Raw genomic sequence first — 27,399 nt, 5'->3', positions numbered from 1 at the left:
TCACCAGGGCTGTGACATACCTCATTTGCCTCCTTGCCAACATTTTCAGAGCATTTTACTGAAGGCTTTTAGTAGTGTTCTATAGGCTTTGCCTTTCCAGTTTTCTATCAGTACCTGGTTCTCTCTAAATCTGGCCAAACTCTACGTTAAACTGAAAATAGCATCCCTTGACCTTAGAGAAAGCACTACACTTGCACTCTCAGTGCTCTGATACAATGACAATTAATAAACAACTGAAGAACCCCCTCCCCAGCCAGCCAGACTTCACAGAAACTTTACAATTTTTGGATCTACAGATGACACCACAGCATAAAAAGACATAAAAAAAGCTTCTTGTAAGATTAAAACAAATAAACCAATGTAACTTGATACCTTTCATTTTCGTGTAGCTGCTCACCTCCCTTCTTCCAGGAACATTTGGCCTTAGGGGAAGCTTTGGGTTTGCATTCAAAGTCAACTGTGCTGCCTATTTGAACCTGGATCAGTTTCTTCATCGGATTCTTGGAAAAGTCTGGAGCAGAAGCTAAAACAGAAGGGAGAGTAACAGTGAAATAAAGCACTTTAAATTCTATTAATGATACCTCTCAGATTCCAAACACAATTAAAACCATTAATTAGTTCAAACGGATCTCCTGTTGGACAATCAGGCATCTCTCCTCCTCATCCAGGCATACAGGCTGTGCAGGTGCCTCTCCTAACGGGGTGTGTAGAGCAGGTCACACCGACCCCGCCCGTGACCCCGGCAAGCCTCCAGCCCCTGCCTGGCTGCACACCCTGCTCAGGGGGAGCAGACCTGTCCCAGCTCAGGAGCCTCATTAAACCCCACGGAACTGAGAGGTTTCCCGTTGGGAATGCAGTGTCAGGTGACACGAAATGACAGCACGGCTCGTTCTGAGGGCGGACAGGTTTCATTTACCAAAAACGCACGTGGCTTCCACCTACGCTAACAAAAGGAAATTCAGTATTTTAGGAGACCAGGGCTGAGAGAGCACCTGCTGATGGACTGTAACCTTAACAACAGAAAGGCAATAACTTGTGTCCCCAAAACACTCCTCTCTGACAGGCCTGGTTTTGAAAATCAGCTCAGGGTACAAATCACAAAAGCACGTGAGTGTGGAAGTCACAAGTTCTGTGTTCCCCTCAAACAAACACTTGTCACTGTTTTAGACCCAAGCACATGCTGACTGACTGAATGACAATTTCTCATCCCCTGGATCAAGAAGGGCTGCACACAATGGTTTTTAAATGCCTGGGAGCCTCAGAGCAGGAGGTGAGAGCTGCTGACCGACTGCGGAGCCTCTGCACCACGCCAGGGGTTTTAATCTCCAGGCCTGTGTCCAAACCCCCAGCTCTGCTCCTCCCCCAGTGAACAGTTTAGAACGTTCTGTTTTAAAGAAATGAATGATCGGCCTGCAAATCCTCTGGAAGCAGATGAGTCAACTCCTCAGAAGTGCAGATAAAGACATCAGCTTGACAGAAATGTTTATTTCGGTGACAGCATCTGAGTGAGTTAAATTTGAGATCATGAGGAGGTGGAACACGAGGCAGGTGGAGGGGGTGCGGAGACGGAAAATGAGGTTTGTGTTTTAGTGAAAAAGGAAAATCTTACCTACAACCCTGAGGTCTGCACTCGAGTAGATGACACCATGTTTATTTTCAGCTATGCACTGGTATCTGCCAGAATCTGTCAGATTTAGATTTGATATTGTAAGTGCACCATTTTCAATTTGGATCCTTCCCTGAATATTAAGAAAAATATCTTTACTGATGATATATTTCCTGTGAAAAATTTAAAATAAGTAAGGAACATAAATAGGACAGCATAAGTACAATACATGGGGTAAGTGCAACAGCATAATCAAGAGAACAGTTCTAAAAGAAGTGACACAACTGCATCATGATCTGGTAACAGTCATCAAATAAGGAGGCTTGGCAAGACAGTGTATGAAAATGATTCTTACTTGCTCGGTCTCACAGAGGCTTTGCAATCGCAAATACCCTTGTATTTCCCTGGAAATAGGGACAAAATCCCTCCAGCCTCCTCAGGACAGACCAGAGTATCCAAACTATACAGATGGCACTGGCATTTTGTACTATTAGAGATTTCACACATGCCATTTGCTAATGAGCTCCCCCTAATACTGTGCAGAACAAATTCCAGCAGTCATTAAACACAAGACAGGGACTTAAGTGCCTTAAAGCCAGCAAAGCCACTGAAGTATCTGGATCTTCCCACCTTGCTTATCCTTGGAAAACTGCATCAATTACAATAAGAAGTGACTAATTTGAGGAGGGAGTGGTGGAACTGGGGAGAAAAGGAGCCAGTGACAATGACAAAACCAAAGGAGCACAACCTCTGGGGGAAAAAAAAATGACCAGGACCCAAACTACACACCCAAAAATATTTTCTAATAGCTTTTTTTTTTTTTTTGATCTGGACATGGTTTAGCAGGCCCAATTCAATGGTATCACCCCCTGCCTTCTCCTAGGGGCATGTACATGCAGTTGGCCCAGCACAGGGGGACTCCAGCTACCTCTGGGCAGCCAGGACAGCTCAGTGTCCCCTCCTAGCTGAGTGAGAGGTGTTCAGCCAGTCAGACAAAAGACAAAACAACCCACAGAGGAACAAGCCTTTATTTCCATGCCTTGATCCTCTCTCTAGCAACCCCAGCCACAGTTCTTGTTCTTCCTCAAAAAAGATGTTTATGGAGAAGGGGAGCTGAGAGGAACAATCCCAGTAGATCTTTGTGGAGAAGACCCAGCATGAAGGATTCTTGTGGTCAAGGAGCAGAAGACACCTGATCACTACACAGAGAGAACTCCTCTTCTGCTGGCTTTCAGAGAGTCAGTCCTTCAGTATTTCCAGAGGCAGTCATGCTTCTGCTCTGACATGATGCCAAAAGGCTGGACACCAACACCCAGAAGGGGAGACTGAATGATTCTAAGATGCTTCTGTCCTTACTGAGGTAAAAAAGCACTTCACCTCAGAGACTCTGTGTGAGATTCTGTGCTCCCTCATTTAACCTGTCCCCAAACCACCACCACTCCTTTCAGTGACCATGTAATGCCCCGAATGGTGAGAGATGTTCTTCACAGCATCCACTGAATTCACCTGAGCAGTCACTCTTTCTTCTTCAACTCTTTAGTGCCAGTGTTGAGCACAAGGCACTGGTCAAGGGCAAAATGCCTCCCTGCAATGGGCTGGTGCCTGTAGTTTATATTCCTGATAACCTGAACGGGGCCATTTTCCAATGAAGCAGTGAGATTTAAAATCAATAATTTAAAATCAATCTGCATTTCAGACCTGGAGACCAAGTATCTCCCCTTCTAAGTTCAACCTCTTTTCCCTGTCACCAAATGCATTACTTTCCATTACTTTAACAACTGTATTAAAGCAAATACATTCTTTGCATCAAGGAATGGGAACCTAATGAATCTTCAGGATTTTTGTCTTTTTTTTTTGTCAAGAAGTTTGAATATGTTTTCTTACCTTCAGTGAAATGACAACAGCTATTATAGTAAAAGCATTTACATTCTCTATCCTTCATTTATGGTTCTTTATGTACAACTTTATTAAGCTCCCTTCTCCAGTCATTCCTTACAGATTTCTTTCTATGCCTCTATTGTTGCTTTTGAATCTGCTTTTAGCTGGGATGTTTCTGTATAACATAATTTGTCTTTGTGTTTCTGGTATTGCAGCTTTTGAAGTTTCCACCTGGATACTCTCAACAAACATATGAAAACCAGTATCGAATACTCCTCTTGACTAATTGCCCAGGCTTCTGAAAATTCTCATATTTGTATGAATAATGTTAATTTTACACAGTGTCACGTTTTCAAAAGAGAATGTTACCTCTACTGACAGTTGGTCTCCATTCTTCAGCCACCTGTATGATGGTTTGGGTTTCCCACTTGCTCTGCAATCCCAATATAAGGTGTCCTCTACAGCAGCTTCAACATCCTTTATGGTCTGGATCCAGTGAGGCTTTGCTGCAGATGAAAAACACAGCAGAGACCCAAACAAGTTATTGTTCCATACCAGAATCTAAAGGTTAATTTACAGGGAACTCATCAGTTTTCTGCACAGACTGGTCTGTACCAACAGAGGTTCTTACTAGTCCTGCTTCAAGTCCCCTAATGAAACAAGTAACTTACTCTTCCTTTTAGACATTTTTTTACCACAGCAGTAAACCAAAGAAAATTGAGAGTACAAATCACTAAAGGTGTAGTAGTGAAACCAATGTCACTAATGATTAAACAACACAACTTTGAAACAGAGGGAAATGTAAGAAAAGGACATTAATGGTGAGTCTGAAATGAAATAAGTGATGTGGCTAAATCATCAAATTAATGCTGAAGAGAATCCTCTAAGTCCTAAAAAAAAAAATAATGGTATGTCAGCCTTAGTGCTAAATACCATTTAAATTGTTTTCTAATGTGAGGCAGCACTTAACAGGATGAATCCATGGATATATGAGATTGTTTTTGAAAGCATTAGTCTTGGCACAGCATTTGGGTGATGCAAACCAGTGAAAGAAAGTCCATAAAAATCACTATTTTTTGAACAAAACTTGGATGCATTAACATACATCCTTCAGAATTACCCAAAATATAGTTAAAACTGTAAAGATATTTAAAACATCTGTCATGGCTTTCATAGGGTGGTGCTGGGAGAAAGCTCACTTGGCAAATGAACATCAATGCATGGAAGACAACATTAGTTTATTCTTTTATTCCTTTAGGGCTATTTCACACAACAGCACAACACTGTTTTACAGGTAATTTGTGAATTTTCTTCGAATTTATTCAATTTACTAGAAAATTTATAATCTCCATATATGCTATTTCTCCAGGAAAAGATAAATTCTGGACATTGCATATGGAGAAAAGAGATAAAAGAGTAGGATGGAACTTGGCTGCAAATACACAGCTACAGGCAAAGAATTTTCCAGAGACAATTTGATTATCTTAAGTTAGTCATTTAGGAAAATCTCATAACACTCTTGTATCAAAACAACTAGCAGGGAAAAAAAGTCCCTGGTGAAGTAGGAAAATATTATTTAATACATGAGTTTTGGAAGCACAGAAGGTCAGATTAATTCCCATTGAACTTCCCACTACAGTGGAGTTACACCAGCAATTAACTCAGGCCAGGGAAATTAATGACTTGCCTGTGGCCACAAGGGAAGTCTGAGCACAGCTGAGAGCTGATCCTGTGCCACTGCCACAAGCACAGCACCAGCCAGCCCAGGTCTGGATGAGGGCTGGGATGAATTTCATTTAAAAAGATTCATTGTAAATAAAAAGATTCATTGCAATTCATGCAAATCTCCTCTGCAACGCAGCAATAACACCTCAACGTGCCCATGCACAGTTCCATACTTCTGTGGCAACAAGGTTTAATAATATTTATGGTTTATGTATCCATACTTAGGATTAACTTCTTACAGAAGAATTTACTGAAATATATTCATTGAGATATTAACTACTAATAAATACTGGAATTCAACCAATATTTGCTGTGAAACCCTCAATAACTACTTTTTTTTGAGGATTAACACCCTTCACCGATTTGGGGCTGATATACTTTTTGCCCCTTCTCTATCAAGGTCAGCTCTAAAAGACAGGATAAGCTGAGCTTTGTGTCCCACAAATGTATTTTTTTACTGGTATTAACTGTGGCTTAATCTTGAAAGTTCACTTTACAACACTGGAGTTCAAGGAAGAGCCACTGCTTTATATCACATTGTCATTTGGAGTATTTGCCCCCCATGTGCCATGGAAATGAAGGCTCAGGACTCCATGTCTTGTGCTTCCTGCACTTTGCACACCTAAATACTTATGCAATGTTCAGCAGCGCTTGAATTACTGATGGATCCATACAGGTGGAATATTTCACACCCGCTGCCTATCTCCACTTGAAAGGAGGTTAAATATAGTCTATTTTCAAGTTCAAGATCTTGGATTCAATTCCATTAATAAGAAAAACACTGTCTACACCATAAATCATGTTTTAGGACTCTGTGTCAGACAGTCTCCATAGGAGGGTTTCCCGAGTTTCCACACAACAGGTTAAAGCAGAAATGCACAGAACGAATCCCTAAGGCACAATGTGAGAAATTCACGGTGCTTGTTCGTTCACAAGAGTGTTGATGGAGACTTTATAGTGATTTCCTTCAGAAAGGTTCTTTTTCTCTTCAAATCACTGATAGAGGAATTCAGCAGAGAGAAAAATACCCTTTTCAACCTGCCACATCTCAAAATCTTTGAAAAAGAACAATTCGACCAACCAGCTCAAAATTCAGAAGGCAGCTAAACAGGAGCAATTCCAGCTGGGAATACTCTGATTTGTGGCCAAGGTAAAGATGGTTCATGTTGCAGCAGCTGAGACATGTGCAGACAGAAGGTCACCCACCAGTAGCTCTAAATACCCTCCCAAAACAGAGGCAGGATTTGCCAAGGCCAGCACTGCCCTTTTTGTTGAGCTCTGCCTGACGGTACCTAAATGATTCTGAAAAAACAGCTTTATTCCTCCTGAGGTCTGGTCACTGTTAGGCAAATGTTACTGCTCAGAACATCTGGTTCCACCCCTGCCAAATCTGTGCTCCTGAAGGAACGTTGATGACTTGGGAACAGCTTCATTGTCTCATGGAACTCCTGCATGGTTTGGTGTCCAACTCGGATCTTCCTGAGGAGGCAGGAAGGCATCACTTCTGCCTCCTCGAGCAACACGAAGGCAACACATCTTCACTGAGATGAAAAAGAGATGATGACCTGTAAACTGAGAGGTTGGAAGTTAATTTTAATGGAGTTTGTAGTTCAGGGTTTCAGACTGTGACAGGAATCCGTATTTTGTGGTAATATTAAGAATTCTTCAGAACTTGCTGTGCAATCGCCATGAAAGATTCATGTGAAGTTCCCTCAGGGTGAAATGCTTGTAGGTAAGTGATTCTCTAAAGCCGTCAGCTCCATGGCCAGTCACTTGGAAAAGCACCAGCCTTGTACTTTGCTTCAGCTGTTTTAGCCTAAAATATTCCTTGCAATACTCATGGCCCCAGAGGTGAGAAGCGAACAAGTGTGTAAGTTCATAAAATTTATCCCAGAGAGAAGACTCTGCCATCTTTTTTTTTTTTTGGAGGTTACGATGACCCTTTTCTTCCAGCTAGTTAGGCCAGGCACGTCTTCCTGAAGAAAACCACTGTTGCTTCATTACACTCTGGAGCATCCCTGTAGGCCACAAGGAAAGGAAGAAGCATCTTTTCAGATGTTTCAGAAACCCTTCGTGGTGTTCTGGGAGTTGATGTGAATGAAGATCAACTGCCACGAGTGACTGTGAGGAAGAACTTGGAAGCAGCGGCTGGAGAAGTCGACACTTTGCAGCAGTTGTGCTGGGATTTGTAAATTATTTGTGGATTATGACACATGAAAACGTGTAATTTTAGATATGATTTCATTCAGAGTAGGGGTATTCAATAAAAACCTTCTTTTCATTCTGTAAGCCGCAGGAACAGCACAAAGGAAAGGCAGAGCTTCGGCCCATGACACTTGTCTGGCCTCTCTCCCAGAGAGTACTCAGGTCTGTCATTCCTCTGCTGGGAGCCAGAGGACTATGGAAGCTCTTCCAGAACAATCCCTAACTGGGGCTTACATGATATACTTATACACGTATCCTTCCTTTGCAATTTACACTCTGGAAGCTGGGCTGGAAATCTTTGAAAACACTCTGGATAGCTCAGCAATAAATCAGAGCTGAAAGGAACTTCCCACAGTTCAAGAGAAAGCAGCTATGGAGCATACCAGGGGAAAAAAACCCCCCACATCCAAAAAGTGTAACCTTCACTTTTCCAGGAAGTCTGTCTGAAGTCAGGCTGTGACACTCAGACTGATGCCTGCAGCAGTGATGAACCTTATTTTATCTCAGAACTCCAAGTGACTTGAGGCATGAGTGACTTTTTTTTTTCTGATAAAAAAACAGGGCCTAGAGAAGCATCCAACACATCCCTGAAAATGTCCATTTTTTGACTCCCATTCAAAAATAAAAACGCTCTCAAGCAACAGGTAATTCCTACATCATTGGGAAAAGCTGTAGGATGTGAAAAGGTGATTATCTTTCTGTGCAGCAAGGCAATTATATTCTTAGATAGCATGAACAATTAAATTCCAGGTTGATCAAACTCAGCAACTTATTAATATTATTTAGTCATTTATGGCTTTGCAGTTAATATTTCCAGACATCTCCATACACAAGACAGAGTCAGACTATCAGACAAGAGCTTTAAACAGGCTCTTCTACACACACAGTGGGGTTTCGGTAAAATTTTGCTGGGAGATTATTAAAAAATCATTAACAAAATATACCAGTACTTTTTGATATAGTAAAAAAATGATGCAGAGTCTACAAACTACTGAGGGGGTTAATCTTTGTTATCACAGTCCAGCACTGCAGAGCAAAAAGGGGAACAGCAGCAGGGCTTTTTTTGCCCCTGTTAAACATTTTACCTTGGTACTGTCAACCATGACTTCTGTTACATCAGCAAGTGCTAATTAAGAATATATTTTCTTCAATTATGCTTTAAATTAACTGCTTTACATATCTTTACCGTGCTTCATGTTTAATTGCATCTTAAAACACAGAAATGTGATTGTTTCACCGCCTCTCATTTTTCTGTGCCATGGAAATGTCTCTGTGGATTCTTTCTTCTTCCATTATCTCTCATGGAAAGGACTAAAAACGATGACAAATGAACACCCTAATAAAGTGAAGGTAAATTATTTATATATTCAGGTTTCATATTCAATCAAAGTTAGATAATCTTGTCCTATTTTTAGCACAATCTGAAATCCCCTGAGGAGAAAACTGCCATTAAATGCTGGAACTGTAAAAGGGACAAAAAAAATGAACACTCGATGTTGGGCTTCTCTTGATAAAATCCTTCATGAGAAAAAAAGGAAGATTAACAGTCTGTGATTATTGTTAGGAAAGAACCCAGAATACCTGCTTTAGAGTATCTATTTTAATTATCAATATCAACTAGGGGTTGAGAGTTATATTTAAAACCCACAATATATTCAAAAAAACCCAGACCCATTTAATTTTTTCAGGAAGACAGTTACAGATGTGCATAGAATTTCTAAACCAAACTTATAAATAAGCATTCTTGAGAAAATGACTATGGAGATGATTAAAGTTGAGTCTATATTCAGGTGCTTTGTGACTCTAATTCATTATTGGACAAAGAGGCAGGACAGCACAGAAAACGTAAGTGTGGGGGGTTTTTAACCAAACAATTTATGCATTGGAAAACCTGATTTTCAGATTTCAAATTTTCACAGTTTCAGTTCATAAAACCAATCAGGAGAACAGGAGTGTTTTGCTTCATAACAGAGCAACGAATGTTTCAAGCTTTTGTTTAGGATTAACTTTATCATTTATAAAGAATCTTTAAAATCTGCAAAGAAAGGAAAACCTTCTATTTTCAAGCACGAAACTTTTGTCAATATATTTCCCCCCTGAAGACTTATTTTTCACACTATTTCACTATGACAACTTGGAAAACGTTAACCTCAACTCCTCTTACACTCTTTTTTTGAGTGAGCCAGAAACCCGCTGAGAGGAGAACAGATGTTGTCACTACTGAAATAAAAAGACATTTGTTCATTTGTAATGCTTATATTTTTCTATATATGATTAGCAGACACACCTTAAACTTCTACAAACCAACAGCAGTCACCATCCACTACCAGCAGCAGATTTGTGTCATTTTTGACAACACTGGTACTTTCTAGCAGATGGGCATTTTTTCCTCTATGTCTTCAGTATATTGCATTAGTTTCCCCCAAATCCTCATCTGCTTTTAGAACAACTCCCTTAAATGTTGATCTTTTATTGGAAGACTGAGTGGGATGTGGTTAGATTTCTTTACCAGACAGATTTTTGGGTTTTGGTATCAGGCACAGTGGCAATCCACCAGAAGAAACTGTCTTTATTTATAGAACATCATTAATCTACAAACAACATTAAAATCCTTCAAATTATCAAACAGAGTTAAAATGATCCTGAATCCAGACTTGCTGGCATTCTATCTGTAACAACAAAAGCAAGTAACAAAACAAGAAAGATTACTTAAATCTATTTAATTCTGCACAATGGGTTTCATGAAGCAGAACAAATGAAATGAAACAGTTGGAGTGCCATTACTGCCATTACAGGTCTCATTATTCTTTTTAAGATAAACATCCATATTAGGGATGACTCTAACATGGGCAGACATTTGTACTGGAATATGAACTCTATTCCAGGGTTCAGATCCTGTTCTAGATCTGCAGTGAAAACGTTCACACTGATTTACGTGTCACGAAACTGCGACTCGGTTGCTTTTATTGATTAGCAACACCCTTGATCTCGACTCTGTGTCCTTTTAATGAGCAGAACAGAATGTGGGAAGCAGGTCAGAAATCTCAGGAATGCCCACTGTTGTAATTACAAGGACTAATGAACAAATGTCCTCTATTTTGTATCTAGTTTACACTGATGTGTTGTACAACTGCCCTGATTTAAAACTGGCATAGGAATGGCGACACAAACTGATGTACAAAACACAACCTGACTGGAAGTTTCAGGCAGCAATAAGGTCACTCTATAAAATCAAATGCACAGAGCCCAGTTTGGAATGACAGATGACACTGGCAGATGAAGCAGCTTGGATCTTTTGCTCCATGTTATCCATAGCATTTCTGTAAAAGTTGTTTAATTACAACTAGTATATGGAAAATTCACGTTGCTCCAGGTCTCCTGTCCAAGCTAACCTTGGGCATTTCCAGCAACGGGGCATTCCTTCAGTGTAACAATCTGGAAGTTGGTAGGGGGAGGAATCTCTTTTCCTTCTTCTTTATAAAATCTGTTATGCTTTGAACTAAAATCTTCACTGACTAAAATCTCCACTACAGCCCTGTGTGTTCCAGTTACCAGCAGCTCCCCACACGGAAACAGTAAACAAACAACACTTGCTCCAAGTTGCAGAGCAGCTCTGGGCCTTTTGTACAACTAAAAAAAACCATCTCTTTGCTCAAATGTTCCTACACGAGCAAAAACATTCCAAAGCACAGTTAGAAACACTGTTTAAACTGCCATTTACCTAAACAAAATTATATTTGCTGAGATCTGGCTTTAACAAAAATTGTCAAATACCACTTTGTTGTAAATCAACTCTCTCTTTACAGCACCACCAGTGTGCTTTGCTGATACTCATTTCACTCTACAGCCTTAAATACACAAGAGACTCTGTCTTTTTTCCAGCTATTAAATCTCATATTATTTCATTTCCTATACTGGATTATATTCTCTCATTTATTTACTCATTTTAAAATAAAATTGGCTGCTTTGAAAGCACAGGATGGAGAATATCCATCAGTAATCTTTTCATAAAGCAAGATAAAATTTGTATTTCCCATAAATGTGAGGCCTCAATGATCCCCCAAATTAATCCAGCTGACTGAAAATTGAAGGTTTCACCAATGGACCAGCAAGAAATGTTTAAAAAAAAAAAGTCTTTCCATCACAGAAAAATAAGCACAAGCACCCTCTATACCACTCTGGGCAACCCTTTTGAGCCTTAAGACATTCCTTAGAAATCTTATGCAAGGAACTGGTGCAGAAGTTCTCATTTTCTGTGAGTACTTAATATGCCATGGATTTTTAAGCACAAATGCCTGATGGTACTGCAGAAGCTGTAAAGCCCAGAGAAGTTTATATTTCATGGTTAAAGAAGAGTGGGAGAGAGGGAGCACAAAAGTTTCCTACCATAGTAAGTGAGGCGTCCTCTTGCAATGTTTTTTCCCCTTGAGTTTTCAGTTATACATTCATATAGTCCTGCATCCTCCTGCTGGAAATTAGGGATTTCAATCATGCCATTGGATTTCCTCAGCTTTATTTTGCTTGGAAAGGGCAGACCATCAGTTCTTCTCCAGTTAATCTGAGGCACAGGGCTAAAGAGAGAGTAATGGGATTTTAAACAGCTTTGCTTCAAGTCTCTGATTGCCATAATGAGATACTTAAACTAAACTAAACTCAGAAGTGACTAAAGGCTTGTGTTAAAGCAGCAACTACACTGCACAGGACAGATGGTCAGACACTGTGGCACCTGATTTCATACACTGTGCTGTTCCATACGTTGTATTTGTGGGACCAAATTTTTCATGAATATCTGAGTGAATGTCCAGTAACTCTAAAAATGCCTTTAAATCAGCACTGGCCTCCCCCAAAGATGGGTGGGTGACATCTACCAGTGACTTCCACAGAGGCAGAATCAATGCAAGTCTTTTAAAATTCCCATCCTCCAACAGCCATTTATTTATTCTCTGATTTTGGAACTTTCCTTTCCCTCGCCAGGGAATCAAAGCAATAGTGTGTGATCGAGTTATCAATCTGATATGAGCACCTGACAAAGCTGTCTGCAAACAAACCACAAAGTGGTAAGTAAATACATTTACAGAACCATAAATGCATTCTCAGATCATCTGTGAAAGAGAAAAGATATCAGTTGTGTGTGAAGTATCATTCAGAGGAGGAATGAATTTTAAACTTTATCTTGGCTATAAAGGAAGAACAATATTATGAAAGCATCAAGGACATTTAACAGGAAAATTCAGGCAACATTCTCACCGACTTCAACACCATTTGCTTCTGCACAGAGAAGGCAGACCTAGGTGAGAGGTCATTTGCAAACCCACATTGATCTTATTCAAGTTAATTTGAAATGAAATGTAAATTCCTGTGCTGCCAACACACATATTTTAATTCTAAACAAAATTAAAAATTACTCCACGACTCTTAACCCTCTCATTTCAAGGCAGTAACTGCAATGATCCAAATAAGATATTTGGAAAACATGACCAAAACAGCTGCCAGACCTCCACATCTCTTGTGCAGGTGAATCCTACGGTGCTTCAACTTTCAGTATGAGTGAAGCTGAAAACTTACTTTCCTAGTGCAAAGCATTCCAGCCTCACAGTTGAGCCTTTAGCTGCAGGAAGGGTCTCAGGAAACTGAACTTCTATTTTGGGTTCATATTCTCCCATCACACCTACAGGAGACAATTGAGAAAGGTAGTTTTAAATTTTTTAAGCCTTTTTTCTTTCCTCGGTGTTACATCACATTAAATTCAAAACCAAGTTTATTCCTCTCACATTCCACGTATGAAGGGACCTGCCAGGGAAATCAGTGTCAGACTTAGGAAGAGGAGCAGGAATAGTGTGGTAGCAGGAGCAGGGAGTGATTCTGTCCCTGTACTTGGCACTGTGAGGCCACCCCTCGAGTGCTGTGCCCAGTTCTGGGCCCTCAGCTCAGGAAGGACATGGAGGGGCTGGAGCAGGTCCAGAGAAGGGCAACCAGGCTGGGGAAGGGTCTGGAGCACAAGTGCTGTGAGGAGAGGCTGAGGGAGCTGGGGCTGTTCAGCCTGAAGAGGAGGAGGTTCAGGGGAGACCTTCTCACTCTCTGCAACTCCCTGACAGGAGAGGGGAGCCGGGGGGGGTTGGGCTCTTCTCCAGGAACCAGCAGTAGGACAAGAGGGCACAGCCTTGAGCTGCACCAGGGGAGGTTTAGGTTGGACATTGGCAAGAAATTCTTTGCAGAGAGAGTGATCAGACACTGGAATGGGCTGCCCAGGGAGGTGGGGGAGTCACTGCCCTGGAGGTGTTTAAGGACAGACTGGATGTGGCATCAGTGCCACGGTCTGGGTGACAGGGTGGGGCTGGGTCACAGGCTGGACTCGCTGATCTCAGAGGTCCTTTCCAACCTGGTTCATTCTGTGGGCAGGCAACAGAAGATATTTGTGTACCAATCCATCAGCATTCTGACAACAGACGTGAGACACAAAACCACTGAGTGACACCCAGACGTGTCACCACTCCCAGCTGGAGGGGCAGCCCTACCGTCCGTGCGCAGCACCAGGGGGGTGGGCGAGCCCAGGACCTGGCTGTTGGTCACGGAGCTGGTCACCACACACGTGTAATTGCCCACGTCCGACGGCTCCACCTTGGCTATGTAGAGGTGCCCCGTCTCCTGGGACACAAACCGCCGGCTGTCCTCTTGGACAAACGAGGGATACTCGTTGAAGATCCAAGCAAAGGACAATTCTAGTTGGTAAGAAATAAAAGCAAAGATGTTTGAGAATGCTTCTCACATTTTTTTTCCCTCAAAAATCAGTTTATGACTGTATTTTCTAATATTTTATTATATACACATATATTATATATTATATATAAAATATATATTTATATATTTATATAGTAATATAATATATAATACAATGTAATATATAATAATCAAATATATAAAATAATATAATAAAATAGATAATATATATTATACACATATATACAGTAATATAATAGTAATGTATATACATAATATATAACATACTATATACATAATATATAATATATTTAATTATAAAATAATATATAATGATTATACATAATAGTTATTATAATTATATATAATTAATATACATAATAATTATATATAATATACATAATATAGCATAATATAATATATATAATATACAAAAATAATATATAATATTACATAATATACATATACATATACATAATAACTATATATAATATACGTAATATACATAATGATATATATATTATATAATTATATATAATATACATAATATATACTTTATTATGTAACAAACAGGACCAGAGAGCCAATGACTGAGAAAAATAAATTTGCCAGAGTACCAGAAACCAGAAAGAAACCCCATTCTATTCAATGAATCTTTATCTCCCCCAGCAGAAGGTGATAGAAATTCCAAGCATTTTACACAAGGGTAGGGTTTTCTTTTAAATATTTCTCTTTTTTTTTTAATCTATTTTTTTAAAAGACTTAATACATGCAAGGAAAGAGGAGCATACAGCAAAAAGGAGAGCAAACTTTGCTAAAATGAAAGATTATTTGTTCAGTAGTTACCCCACAACTCAGCTTCATACTTAGCAGGTAGAAACAGGACAGGAGTATCCACGTGAAAGGAATGCCAAAAGAAGCCTAAATTCCCAGCAGGGCTCATCACAGAGCAAAACCATTTTTTCACACAAAAATCCATAAGCAGTCCATTAAAAAAAATCTCTGTATGATATGGCAAAGTAGCCCTTGCTACCATTCATTAGGATCATTTGAATGGAAAATAAAAAACCTGCAGAATTCAAGAAACAAACTGAGAGATCTGGCAAAAACTCCCCTAAATTTGTTTTTTTCCTGAACACTCTGAGCTCTGTGCATCCAATTTTAATTGGCAAAGCCCCTTCCTGTGCAAGGCCACGTGTTTGTCTCATTCACATCCTACAGTATCAAAGGAAATTAATTTTTAATGGTGTTCTAGGCAAGAAATAATTTTTCACCCACATGCCACCCAGCTGAAAGTTTATACAAAGATTACAGCTCCTGGAAGTGCTAATTAGGGACAATTAGAGCTTGACTGACCTGTCTTCATGTTGAAGTATCTGTAGCATTTGTGCTGCCCCTACAAAATGAAGATCATCCCTTTTTGCACAGGTTTAATTTGAAGGTGCATAAATTTGGGATGAAGTCATGAAATGGAGAGCTGACATTTTCTGAACCCTGCCATCCATGCAGCCAGGATTCTAAAGCCAATTGTGCAACAGGACAATTTAACACAAGATAAGGCTATGCAGATGAAAAAAAAAAAACCACTGAATAAATGAAATTATTAAAATATTTATGGACTGGTTAATGCAGAAAAAGGGTATCAAATGAAATGGCTCATCATAATTGCATTTAATTTTCTTCTATCAATATTTAAACTTCTTTCATTAAGATAATTTTGCAGGAGTGGTGTGTACCAACAATTAACAGGCTCAGAGCTCTTCTCAGGAGTTAAACTTCTGTCACAGTTAGAAATACTTCTTATTGAGAACAGAAACAGAACCACAGAACTGTTCAGGTTGGCAAAGACCTTGAAGATCATCACTTGCAGGAGGTGAAACAACAGCTTTCACTAAAATTCCTTCTTACCTCACTCCAGAGGTGTAAATAATTTAGGGAAAGGGAAGCTAATAAGAAACAACAGGAGAGTTTGTGCAGTGGGAAGCAAAACCTTATGATCAAGCTTGACTTCAAGTAAGACTTTTGAGATTTGTCACCAGGGTCTTGGACATAAGCCAAAGAATATTCCTACATCCAGACAAAAATATTCTGTGTAACTCTTCTCCCTCCCAAAGTGCAGTACAAATCCCACCGTGTCAATGGTTTGCTGATGAACTGAGAGGGCTGGGTGAGCACTGGCAGCAGGGAGGTGGGAGCTGGATGGGTCTGGCTGTGGTTTTGTTCTGCTCCCTCCATCAGCCAACTTCCAACAGAAAAAAATAAAATTAAAGCTAATTTAAAAAAAAATAAAAAAAAAAAATAAAAGAGTACACCTGAGGAGCCTGAAGGGGACTAGGATGTCTTAGACAGTAAGGACTGTATGGTCTTTCTAAATGGGAAAGACTAGAAAATAAAGTATAATTCTGTTTCTACAGAAGAGCTGGATGGAGAGAGTGATCACGAGGCTGAGGGAGAGGCTGCACACCAAATTAGGTACCAATTCAGGAACTGTAAGGAAAAAAAAAAACCCACATTTTCAGCTCTGCATCAAACTCAGACATCCATAAGACACAGCAGTGGGTGATGCCAGGCTTCACTGGCTCTGGTATTTATTGAGCTACTTGTGTTTCCTTGCTCAAAGTATTATTTTATGCTGAAGAAAAAAAAAAAAGAGAAAAAGAAAAAAGATGTTGTTCAAAACAGTCAAAGGGGATGGACAGCTCTGGATATACAGCAGGAAAATAAGCAGCTTCATTTCATTCCTATTATATTGGGTTAAGTCAAGAGTAAACCCATTGAAATCAGTCATTATGATTATGAAAGCCACACAAAGTGTATTCCAGTTTAATTGGATCCTTCAGCAGCCTATGAATAAACACTCCTGGAAACCTCATTTCCCATTCAACATATATTTTCATCGACTCTCTTAAAAAAGGAGCAGGGTGTTTCTTTCCAGCCAATACCTCATTTTATATTTATTGTACCTTACAAAACTGTATCCTTATTTTCCAGGGAAAAAAAAAAATCGTATGAAACCAACTTGTTGTGTGATTTATTATGTTTACACCATTTGCCTGTTGCTGATCCGAGGGCACCTCGAGGGACCCAAACTCACTCCCTTCCTGTCAATTACAAGTTTCCAGTTGATTTTCTATTATAAATGGAAGTAATATGTCTCTCCTGGGCTTCCTCTGAGATCTGAGCCTTTGCTTTCCAATGCATTTTTTCCTTATTTGGGGCCCATACATGGATAAGGTATTGGAAATTACAGTTATTACTCAAATTTTTATTTGTTTACTACGTCTTGCTTGGCGGTTTCTCTTTATTTTGCATTATTTGATTATTATTTACTGTGCAATCTACAAACCACAACACACTCAGCATGTTCACACTGTTCTAGGCCTTTTGTGCACTGAAGTGCTCAATTAAAAAATGTTTATAAAATTACCTGCCAGCTTTAAACTTGATTTTTTTTTTTTACAAAACTCAACAATTAAATCAGCATGGCCCTTGAGATCTACCATGGTCATTTCTCTGAGCCTTGAAAAACCCAAATTAATGTTGCTAAAGGAAATAAGCCCTACACAGTTAGTAGTTTTTAACTAGAGTCAAGGCTTTAAGTTCATGCACATCCTTTTGAAAATATTGCTTTTAATTATATTATATATTTCCTCTAAGAGAGACTGCAACCATTTATGGAACCAGGAGGATTTTATTTCTTGTGAACAGAAATGAAGAGACAACAGTAGCTGTGGAAATCCAAAACTGTAACTGAATTCTGGAAGTTTGCAAAGAAGTAGCTTTTTGGGAAAGAAAAAAAAGGCAAATAGACCTATGACTGAAAGGGCCAATTCATAGTTTATTTTACTCACTAAATGCACAAATCCTGAGTGTCTCTTGTTCCTTTTGTTCTAGACCATCACTTCTCTACACCTGTTTAATGTATATCCACCAGCCCCATAATTCACACCTAAATGAGATTTCTAAAATAGCCAAAAGTAAATGATGTGATCAATATTCTTCTGAAACAGATTTCAAAGGTTCAGAAAACTGACTTGATTTGAATTGGTCAAGTGGATGTTTCCATAAATAAACCTGATAAGGAATGAAAATTCTTGATTTTTTGAGGGCATCAAGCTGATTGAAGAATACTTAGAGGTTTTTTAAAAAAAAAACAAAAATACCAACCCAAAATTTCATGTCAATCACTGATACCCAAATATTATTTCATGCAGTTCTGAAATTCTGATATTACAATATTCTGAGATACATGGGGGAAGCTGAAATATCCTGGTATTTTCTGGCTCCAACTGGAGCTCTGTCCAACCCATGGAATGGGATGTGGCTTCTGAAAAACTGTTTGGAAGACACTAATCAGACAGAATTGAGCAATGACAGAAACTGCAATTAAAAACACAGAAGCAGCTATTTGAAATTATCTACCTCAGAGTTAAAAGTAATGGAAAAGTAACACTGATTTTGAGAGGATAATGACAGATTCCATAATTAAGGAAGAAACCAATTAGCTCATCATTTGGCCCACTTTCAGCTCAAACTGTGGTGAAATGGCAGAAAATGGAGCAAAGCCTCTTGTTCTGTGGATGAGCTTCACTCAGGAAGGAGGGAGCTCTCAGTGTACAGACTCTGAGAATTCAGGTGGGGTTTTGGGGGCACTCACCCACAGAAATGCCAATTTGTCACTGCTGCAGCTCTGTGTGTCTGCACAGGAACCTCCAGGAAAGTGCAAACAAATTATTTAGAAGTAGGAAAATAATCTGCATGAGGTAAAAGTGCATTAAACTCCCTTCAAACTTCTCCTTAACTACTTTTACTTTCTTATTTTGGGCACCTGCAGCTACTTTACTCCGCTGAGTTGACCCTGAGTAGTCCCTCCTTCCCTGGGCAAGGCACCAACACCAGCTGCAAGGCTGCTGTTGGTAATCCTTTATCTTCGCCATAAAATAAATAACATCTCTTATTTTTTTGGCAAACCTTAAAGGTTGCTCTCCAAATAAAAATCTTGTGCACTGTAGGCATAAGACAAGGTGTTTATGTGCTCCAATATGGGATCCCTGAGCACATGTGTGAACTGGATTTTAAAACTTCTTTGGTTGCCACTGTCAGGAATGATAATGCTTTGGCATTGAAAAAACACTTCACAGTGTTTATTTCATTTGAAATAAACTGTACATCATTTCAGGGGTTTAGGGTATATTCTGGAGCACAATAAATGCCCAACTGTGCTAAGTATGTTCAGCTGGGAAAAGCAAATCGGAACGACCCTCAGACCGTGGATTTCCAAGGGGAGTCCTGAACTGTTTGCATTCAAGTAGTTCTACCACCAACAACGAAGAAGTCTTTAACTGCAGTCACACTTCAGACTACAAACTATCTGTAAACTGTAGGTTGTTAATTTAATTTTTGTTCATGCTTTCTATGTAAAAGCAGTGACAGCTACAAAACCTCTACAACATGGCTTGAATTGTGGCCACCAGGAGTCAGGTGGGACAATGAGCATCTGCTTCAAATACTGCAAAGTTTTCCCAACTTGTGAAATTCCCCCCGTGCTCTCTGGAGTAACTCTCTTCTTTTGGCTGAAGATATTTTTGTTTATACAAGATGTAAACTGCACGACGGGAATCTCAGGCTGGCCCCCAAAACTGAAGAACGTATCCCGAGAAATTAATTCCGGAGCATAATGGAAACACTCTGATTTGAAACTAATGTATAACATTAATTGTTTTGGCACAAAAGGTGAATTATTTTATAGCTAAAATAGAGAAGATCAATTTTCAGCCTGCTGTGCAGGTAATCAGGCATGCAACTCCTGTGTAGGGAACAGCCCAAAACAATGAGAGCAGCGTGACACACACGCAATATCTCGCAATTTCAATCTACACATTTAATGAGAATATTGAAATGTTTCAGCTGAAGTTGCAAGGTTCCTACTTCAGGCTAAAACCTAATTTTCATTTTTAAATGGAATATGGTGAGAGTCCACTCGTTTTGTGATTTGGAAATGAGCTGGTGCGATGTAAAAACAGATGCAGTTCTTTAAACACAGGAAATTGTGGTTTTCTCTGCTGTCCCCCAACCTACAGCACAACCACAGGACTGGCCAAGTAGTAACTGCACACACACTGATCTGTCACCTTTGCACAGCTGCCACAGGGATGTAAAACAGCCCATTGAAGGTAAGTCATTCTCTCTATTTAATAATTTAATAAGAGCTTTTCTAAGTCTTTCAAAGCAGCGTCAAAAGCAAAGCTCACCACTGTAATTAAAACCTAAACATTTCTAAGCTCATCCTTGGGAAACAGATGTTTGAGACTGGCAGTGGCGCTTCTTTATTAATACCACAAAACCCCCCTCCTGGTAAGCACAATTCTGAAGGGCACATTCCCTGGAAAAGCTCTGCCTGTTCTCCTGCCACACGAGGGATTCGACCATTAGCCAGGGCTGGGTTTCAAACTGAACATGACCTTTTAATATAAAACTGCTCCTTAACTGGCAGGTTAAATGTTCCTTGGCGCTCCCAAGGAAGTGCAGATGCTAATGAGAAAGTCTAACAAAATGCTTCTCTGCCTTTGGGTTCCAGTGCTGAATAAAAACCCCGATTTCCCTTCCCCTGTAGCTGTGCTGGAAGGGGACGGATTAGCTCCTCTTTATCACATTTCTGCACTAATTGTTTCAGACTCTCTGTGTCATTCAGAGTGTCCTGGCTCTGATCAGCCTGTTCCCACTCTGGAAGTGCAGGGAAAAGTAAGAAACTGCTTTAGGAAGCAATATTTAAATACATACCCATCAGCCATATCCATTTCAAGTGACAAACTGTTCTTTTAATCACCTCCCTAGAACTTTACATTTAATTGCTGAGAGCATTTCCAACAACTCTGTTGTGCTTTTTCAACAGTTGAAAGTATTTTAAATTGCTTCCTGCCTATAGTAATTTTGAGGGTAAAAAGACCATAGTTTATTGCTCAACTTGAATAAATTTGATTTCTTCTGAATGTTAAATATTAGGGACATAAACTAAGGGAAACTAATGGAAATACCCAAGAGTAAATTTTCAAAGGAATGTACTACCGTTTATAGGTGGAAGCAGTAATTAGTGACAAATTTCATTTGGAACTCTTGCACTCATTTAGGAGAAGGTACTTGGTAAACCCTTGTGAAAAACAAAAATGCCTTTCAGCTCTCTTGTTCAGAGTGCAGTGATCAGCTGTGACTGTGTTTGACTGCAGCCACCTCCCTCCTGCCTCTTCCTAATCAATTATCCTGTTCCCAAAGGGAAACTCAAATATTTTAGTAGAGAGGATAATAAAGAGTTGGAGGAGAAATAACCAACAGTCACAATTTAGGGATAAAAATAAACTTGGCAGAGAGCCAAATCCATTTATTTTCTCCAGTTTTCTCCTCTTTTCCCCCAAGGCATAACTGAGATACCTGGGAGAAGGTAAGTGAAAAGGTTCAACCTCAACTTTTTCCTGCAATTTGGTTCTTCCTAATCTACCTTTTTCTTTCCATCTCCCCATTCTCCCAACAAATACTCCACCAACAAGAGGCGGTTTCCCACTAAAAAAAACTCGTATTTCATCTTTCTGCCTCTTTTAGTTTATTCAGGTTCAGGCAGGAGGGCTAATGAGAGGACTACAGCTTCAAAGTGCACAGCCCACAGTCTTTCAAGGTCTCATTCCATAGTGTTCCAAGGTGTTCTGGAGTGCCCACACACATTTTGCTGGTGAAACTTATGCAGAATTATTCCCACAAAAACCTCCTCTACTTTTTGCTCTCACTCAATAATCCATGATACTCAGCTTTATGTCCTACTCACCACCTGGCCATGATCTAGATCGATCTCTTAAACTAAGACAAAACAGACAGAATACCAAACATCTAAGAAATAAAACAAACACAAATATATTCATGTGTTCAGTGTTATTAATCTGCATAATGGGACGTGGAGTTGAAGAGTTCTGTAAGAATTCAGAGCAAGAAACTGGTATCTTTTGCTAAAAGCTTCTTAGGCCAGTTATACACCTCCACATCAGCTTAAAAAACTGTTCTATAAAGTAACTGAAGATGTTTCACAAGTACATAAATAAGATATATTAATGTTAGCCTGGATTACTTCAGCCTGGAACACAGGTTTATCAAAAGGAAAAAGTGCTTCAGGAAGACTGCATTTGATAAAGTGCATAAAGGAGTGTCTCTGTAGCATTGGTCTGCTACTGGTGGTGAAAATAATGCCCTGACAGAGAGAAATCATTGTAAAATCCAGCTGTGAACATGTATTATTTTCTCTCATATGGACAAATATAAGTGTCTCTCAGGTGCCATTTGACTTCAAACTGTCAGCTGAAATTTGTGCAGATGATGATGATGACACCAGCAGGACTATTGCAAAATATATTTTTAAATAAAAATGCCATTTCTCCTTGGCAGATTGAAAACAGCACAAGAACACCACGGAACCATTTTTAAGGCCATTGCTTTTACAATATTCAATGTACTTGTCTCCTTAGAACGTGTTTTGGTGCAAAACCTCTGGCAGGGTGATTGATTGCTCATGCCCAGGTGAGTGTTATCCACAACCTGCAACAAAAGCAAGAATTAAAGCTGCAAACCCAGGATGCTTTTCACCTCCTGGAAGGAGGTTTAGGTTGGATATTGGGAAGGAATCCTTCCCTGGGAGGGTGGGGAGGCCCTGGCACAGGGTGCCCAGAGAAGCTGTGGCTGCCCCATCCCTGGAAGTGTCCAAGGCCAGGTTGGACAGGGCTTGGAGCAACCTGGGCTAGTGGAAGGTGTCCCTGCCTGTGGCAGGGGGTGGAACTGGATGGGTTTTGAGGTCTCTTCCAACCCAAACCATTCCCTGATGTGATGCTATGAAAACACTGACAGGTATCAGAAAAGAAATCATATTTTGCAGTTCTATCCATTTAGCTTTGCTTTGAGGGTAGGAAACGTCTCCAAAGCCGAGTAAGTAAAACTAATTCAATTTACAGTTCCCTGAAAAACAGCACATTGCTATTCTAGGGTTGCAGAAAGGAAGTAATCAAAAGCATCAAAATATTTCTGGCATCTGAGATGCTTCCCATGCCACATTATTCATGAAGCACTGCCTTGCTGGAGCTTGCAGGTCTCCAAATGGCAATACAAGAGACACGAGCAAAAAATCTGCAAGTCTAAATAAGTCATTTGCAACAGACATGACATTATTCCTTGAATGATTTGTCACAGCAAACACTGAGCAATAAATTGGGATCTATTTTTCCATGATCTAATATTATTTCATATCAGCATGTCACAACTCCAGGATAATATGCTGTGAGCTGAATTGATCCCTGTCCTTCAAATACAGTCTCGTTTATTGATGAACTCTACATTTATCAGGGAATGATATAAAGAGCGAGGACCTTCTTGCTGCCTTATATATTCAGAATTATCCTTGCCATATTGCATGAAATAGGACCACATATCACATGAATTTAAGACAAAGGGAACTGCCTTGCAATTGCCAAGGAACACCTCGTCAGCTCCACAACACTGCTGTCATTTCCTGAAGTTCTCCTGGGTTATGGTCACATTCCATATAGGAACAAGGTAACAGGGAGTATATCCACCAATGTAAAGCTAATGTCTAGCTTTTCCAGGCAAACTAAATTTGCTAAAATGTCAAATCTTCACTGCTGCCGTTAAAAATCAACTTTTTCTCTGTGTATAAAGCAGCCCTGACACAGCCCCAGACAACATAAAAGGACTAGGCCACACTCCTTCCTCCTCTCTCCAAGAGCAGAAATACCTCATAAATCCAACACCAGTGTCAGATGAGTAAAACTGACTGTACTAACCAGATATAAATCACAATATCTGGAGAAAAGAAATAAGAGCTGAAGACAAGCTACACAGTAATCACAACACAAGTGGTAACAGTAGGTAAAACCCCAAAGGAACTTGCAGATTTGCTTTACTGAGGTCTTTGTCACTCGTTAGATACTGATTTTGGAACCAAATCAATAGCAGAGAAAAATCATTTTTAGCTCTCCATATGTCTGGTCTTTTCCATTCTTGGCAGAATGGGAAAAAATTAGCATCGCATGAATGTTTTTTAACCAGCTGCACATTAACTGTGTCCAACGTTAAGTTTTGTACATTGAGATGTTTGTTGTATTGACAGTCCTTTAAAAGCATTAAAAATATAACAGCAACACAGTAAAAATCGAAATAGCTGTAGAGAGTTAAGTACAATTTAAAGGTTATAACAACAGAAAAAGTAGCAGGAGATCTACATAAATCAATTTTAGATGTCATTCCCTCTTTTGAGTATGTGGGCGAGATGATTTACTGATCTGTGGCAAAACCCAGGGTATTTTAACAGAGCTAAAATATCCAGAAGTATGGCCATGCAGAACTGTGGCAGAGGACCATCTTAATTATCCAAAAATCACTGTTCAATGATGATTCAACTTACAATAGGAACATAAAACCAGGCTGAATTAGTAAAATATTTGGAGGGGAATTCTTCTTACACAAAGCCAGTCATTTACTGAGTCTCCCATTCAGTCAATCCCAAACCAGACTGCTTAGAAAGGGAATGCCAGGAAGGGAAAATGCTCTAAGGAAAGTATTGGAGTGGTTTGTGTTAGAGCTCAAGCTTTATGACAGAAATATAAAAAATATCTGTACACCCTCAACTGGAAATATAGAACATCATCTTCCTCCCCTGCACAACAACAGCCATCACAAAGTGAAAATACAGGCTCAGCACATGAGCTGATGTGCAGGGAGTTAAACGGAGTTCCATTGTTGGTTTAAATGGTGGATGTCCATGCCCTGATGGAATTGGAACTGAAGAATTCAAAAGGACAAAACTACTGTGAACTGCAAGAACAATTTGCTCCCCATTGAAAAGGGACATTCATATGACTTATGTAAATATCTGTGCTAAAAATAAGCAAAGAAAAAAATATGCCAAATTGTAGAAGAGAGGCAATTCTCTTTTTCCATACTCTGAGCTGGCGTTTCTTTGGGGTTGAACATTGGTTTCTATTGTAACTGGAATGCTGTATGTGAAGGAATAATCACCATTTAATCAAGTCTCTTCTTGAAGACTCCTTACAGAGAATGCAGAAAATACATGCAATTAAGCTGGTGAGATCTTAGAAACTGCACAACATGAGGGAAGACAAAAGAACAGTATTTGGGGTGCTGAGGGGGGAAGAGAAAACAAGCTGTTTGAGAAGGTTTTTAGAATTAGTATTGTCTGAAATTATTTGACAGCTCAATGCAACAAATACAGTACCAAAGATTAAAAAAAAAAAAGTCAGATCACTCATCTGGAAAGGGCTGAACAGCCGTCAGGGCAGGTCTGCTGCTCCTAAACCATCCCTGCTATTCCTAACAAACTACTTCTGCTTCATGGATGGGTATTTTATCCAAGACTTACTGACCTGCATCCTGCCATGTCAGATCTGGGGGCACTGCATGTTTGATGTCACTGTGCTACAGGTTTATTTTAGTGAAGAAAGAAGGGGGACTTTTTTCACCTTTCTCCACGCTTGCTGAAAACTTCAATAGTTAATCCTCTATCCCCTCAGACAAATCCAAGGATTTTAAGTAATTCTGGTACCAATTCTCAGTTCTATTTGGTAATTCTGGGAGCACTCAGCTCTCTCTTTTCTGCAGGAATAACACAATTAGTGTGGGGGGTGTCAATCACATCCCATCTGCTGACTGCAGAAGGAATTCTCACCTCTGCCACGTGTTCATTCAAACCTCTGTTCTCAGCAACATGAGCATGTTTTGTATCACCTCCTGTTCAACACCTCACACTTAAACACTGCCAGAATCAGGCAGAGTTGCTGTCAGTTTGGTCACCACCTCTGGGTATAAACCCACACACAGGACACGAGTGTGAGAACAGCTGGGATCATTCAGACTTCGTGCTGCATCTAGAAGCAGAAATTTAATCATTCTAATTCATATAGATAGCTGGGACAATGACCCATTTTCTCAGCTGCTGAAAAGACAAAGCTGTTGCAAGGCTATAAAGATGATTTAAGAGTATGTATCAGTTTAGGGAGAAAAAAATTCTGCAAGCTCAGACAGTTGTAAAATTGCCACTTTATGGTTGTGTCTGCTTGGACTCTGCCAAATTTATGAGGCCACAATACCTATATTATTGAATACAATGTCTAGCTTATACTACCTTGTCTTTGCAATCAAATCCAATGTTTAACATCCCAGTCCTTCGATAATGACACTCCATATCAATTAAAAACAATAAAACCAGTTCCTTTCAAATATTACTTGAGGCTCAATAGCAATTAGTCAAAGACTGAAGATGCAGAATGAGGGATTAAATGTACTTGTAACTTTTGGTCCCCCAAGAATCCACATATCCAGTCTATATCTAGTTTTCTCACCCCCTCAATGCAGCAGTGGTTTAAATTACACCAGCATCATTACATTACACCCCAGAATGTCTCCATGGCAAGAAAACAGGCAGACACCAGCATAATTAAAGACAACAATCTACTCCCTGCAATTGTCTAGTCATAGAGAAAAGTAGATTCATCGAGGCTTGGCAATTGTGAAATTGGGCAGAATTTAACTCCAGAAAATACCCAATTAATTACAGGAAATACCATAAAAATCAGACACATTAAGTGCACAGAAATTACTAGGAACTAGAAAGGATTCCAAGATAGAAGTAAATCCTCTTAAGTACTCCCCTCCCCCGTCTTTTCTTTTTGGTTTCTTTCTCTCTGTGTTTAGTTTAGAAACCAGATTTCATTCTTGTTCTCTCTGGGGGATCTCTGATTTTGATTTCCAGGGCTATTCCCCTTCCCCATGAGCTCCAGCTGAAGGCCAGGGGGTCCCTTACCTCCTGCCCGGGGGGCTGGTCCGCAGAGCAGCACGACCCCCTGTCCCTCCCGCACCGACACCGCGCTCCTCATCTTCGGCCTGGAGCTCTCGAGGTCTGTGTTGGAAAGAAAAGGGGATGTGGATATTAGAAAAGACTCAACAGGCAGGAGATTGAAGTTCTCAAACCCTGATCTCGCATCTCTTATGGAACTAAACCCGGCACATTCTCTGGAGCAGCTGCAGAAGTGTCTGTTCCACACCAGGGAGGGGGACAGAACAGGGACTGAACTAATTTGCAACAATATAATTTGACAGATCCCATGGCTAATTTTGTTAGGCTTATGCTACCCTAATTTTGGTAACCAAAAAGGAGCCATAAGTGTAACTTAAAAACAGGTCCCTAAGCCACTGCTGCTGCTTCT

The 27,399-nt window shown here is 39.8% G+C and overlaps 1 protein-coding gene across 1 annotated transcript in view; it reads right to left on the bottom strand.

Moving 5' to 3' along the window:
- Positions 1-27,088, bottom strand: part of CNTN3 (contactin 3) — a 47,492-nt gene extending 20,404 nt beyond the window's left edge. The window contains exons 1-7 of the mRNA XM_029958278.1: positions 26,997-27,088; positions 13,930-14,133; positions 12,980-13,082; positions 11,801-11,985; positions 3,854-3,990; positions 1,610-1,739; positions 373-523 (exon numbers count right to left, since the gene is read on the bottom strand). Coding sequence (XP_029814138.1) covers positions 373-523; positions 1,610-1,739; positions 3,854-3,990; positions 11,801-11,985; positions 12,980-13,082; positions 13,930-14,133; positions 26,997-27,069 — 983 coding nt within the window. The 5' untranslated portion in view covers positions 27,070-27,088. The remainder of the gene's footprint in view (positions 1-372; positions 524-1,609; positions 1,740-3,853; positions 3,991-11,800; positions 11,986-12,979; positions 13,083-13,929; positions 14,134-26,996) is intronic.
- Between the last annotated feature and the right edge of the window lie 311 nt (positions 27,089-27,399).

The sequence above is a fragment of the Manacus vitellinus genome, unplaced genomic scaffold (genome assembly GCF_001715985.3).
Source record: "Manacus vitellinus isolate BGI_N305 unplaced genomic scaffold, ASM171598v3 scaffold_14_pilon, whole genome shotgun sequence".
Classification (NCBI taxonomy): domain Eukaryota; kingdom Metazoa; phylum Chordata; class Aves; order Passeriformes; family Pipridae; genus Manacus; species Manacus vitellinus.
The sequence above is the reverse complement of the archived record's forward strand: the minus strand, read 5'-3'. Positions and strand labels throughout refer to the sequence as shown.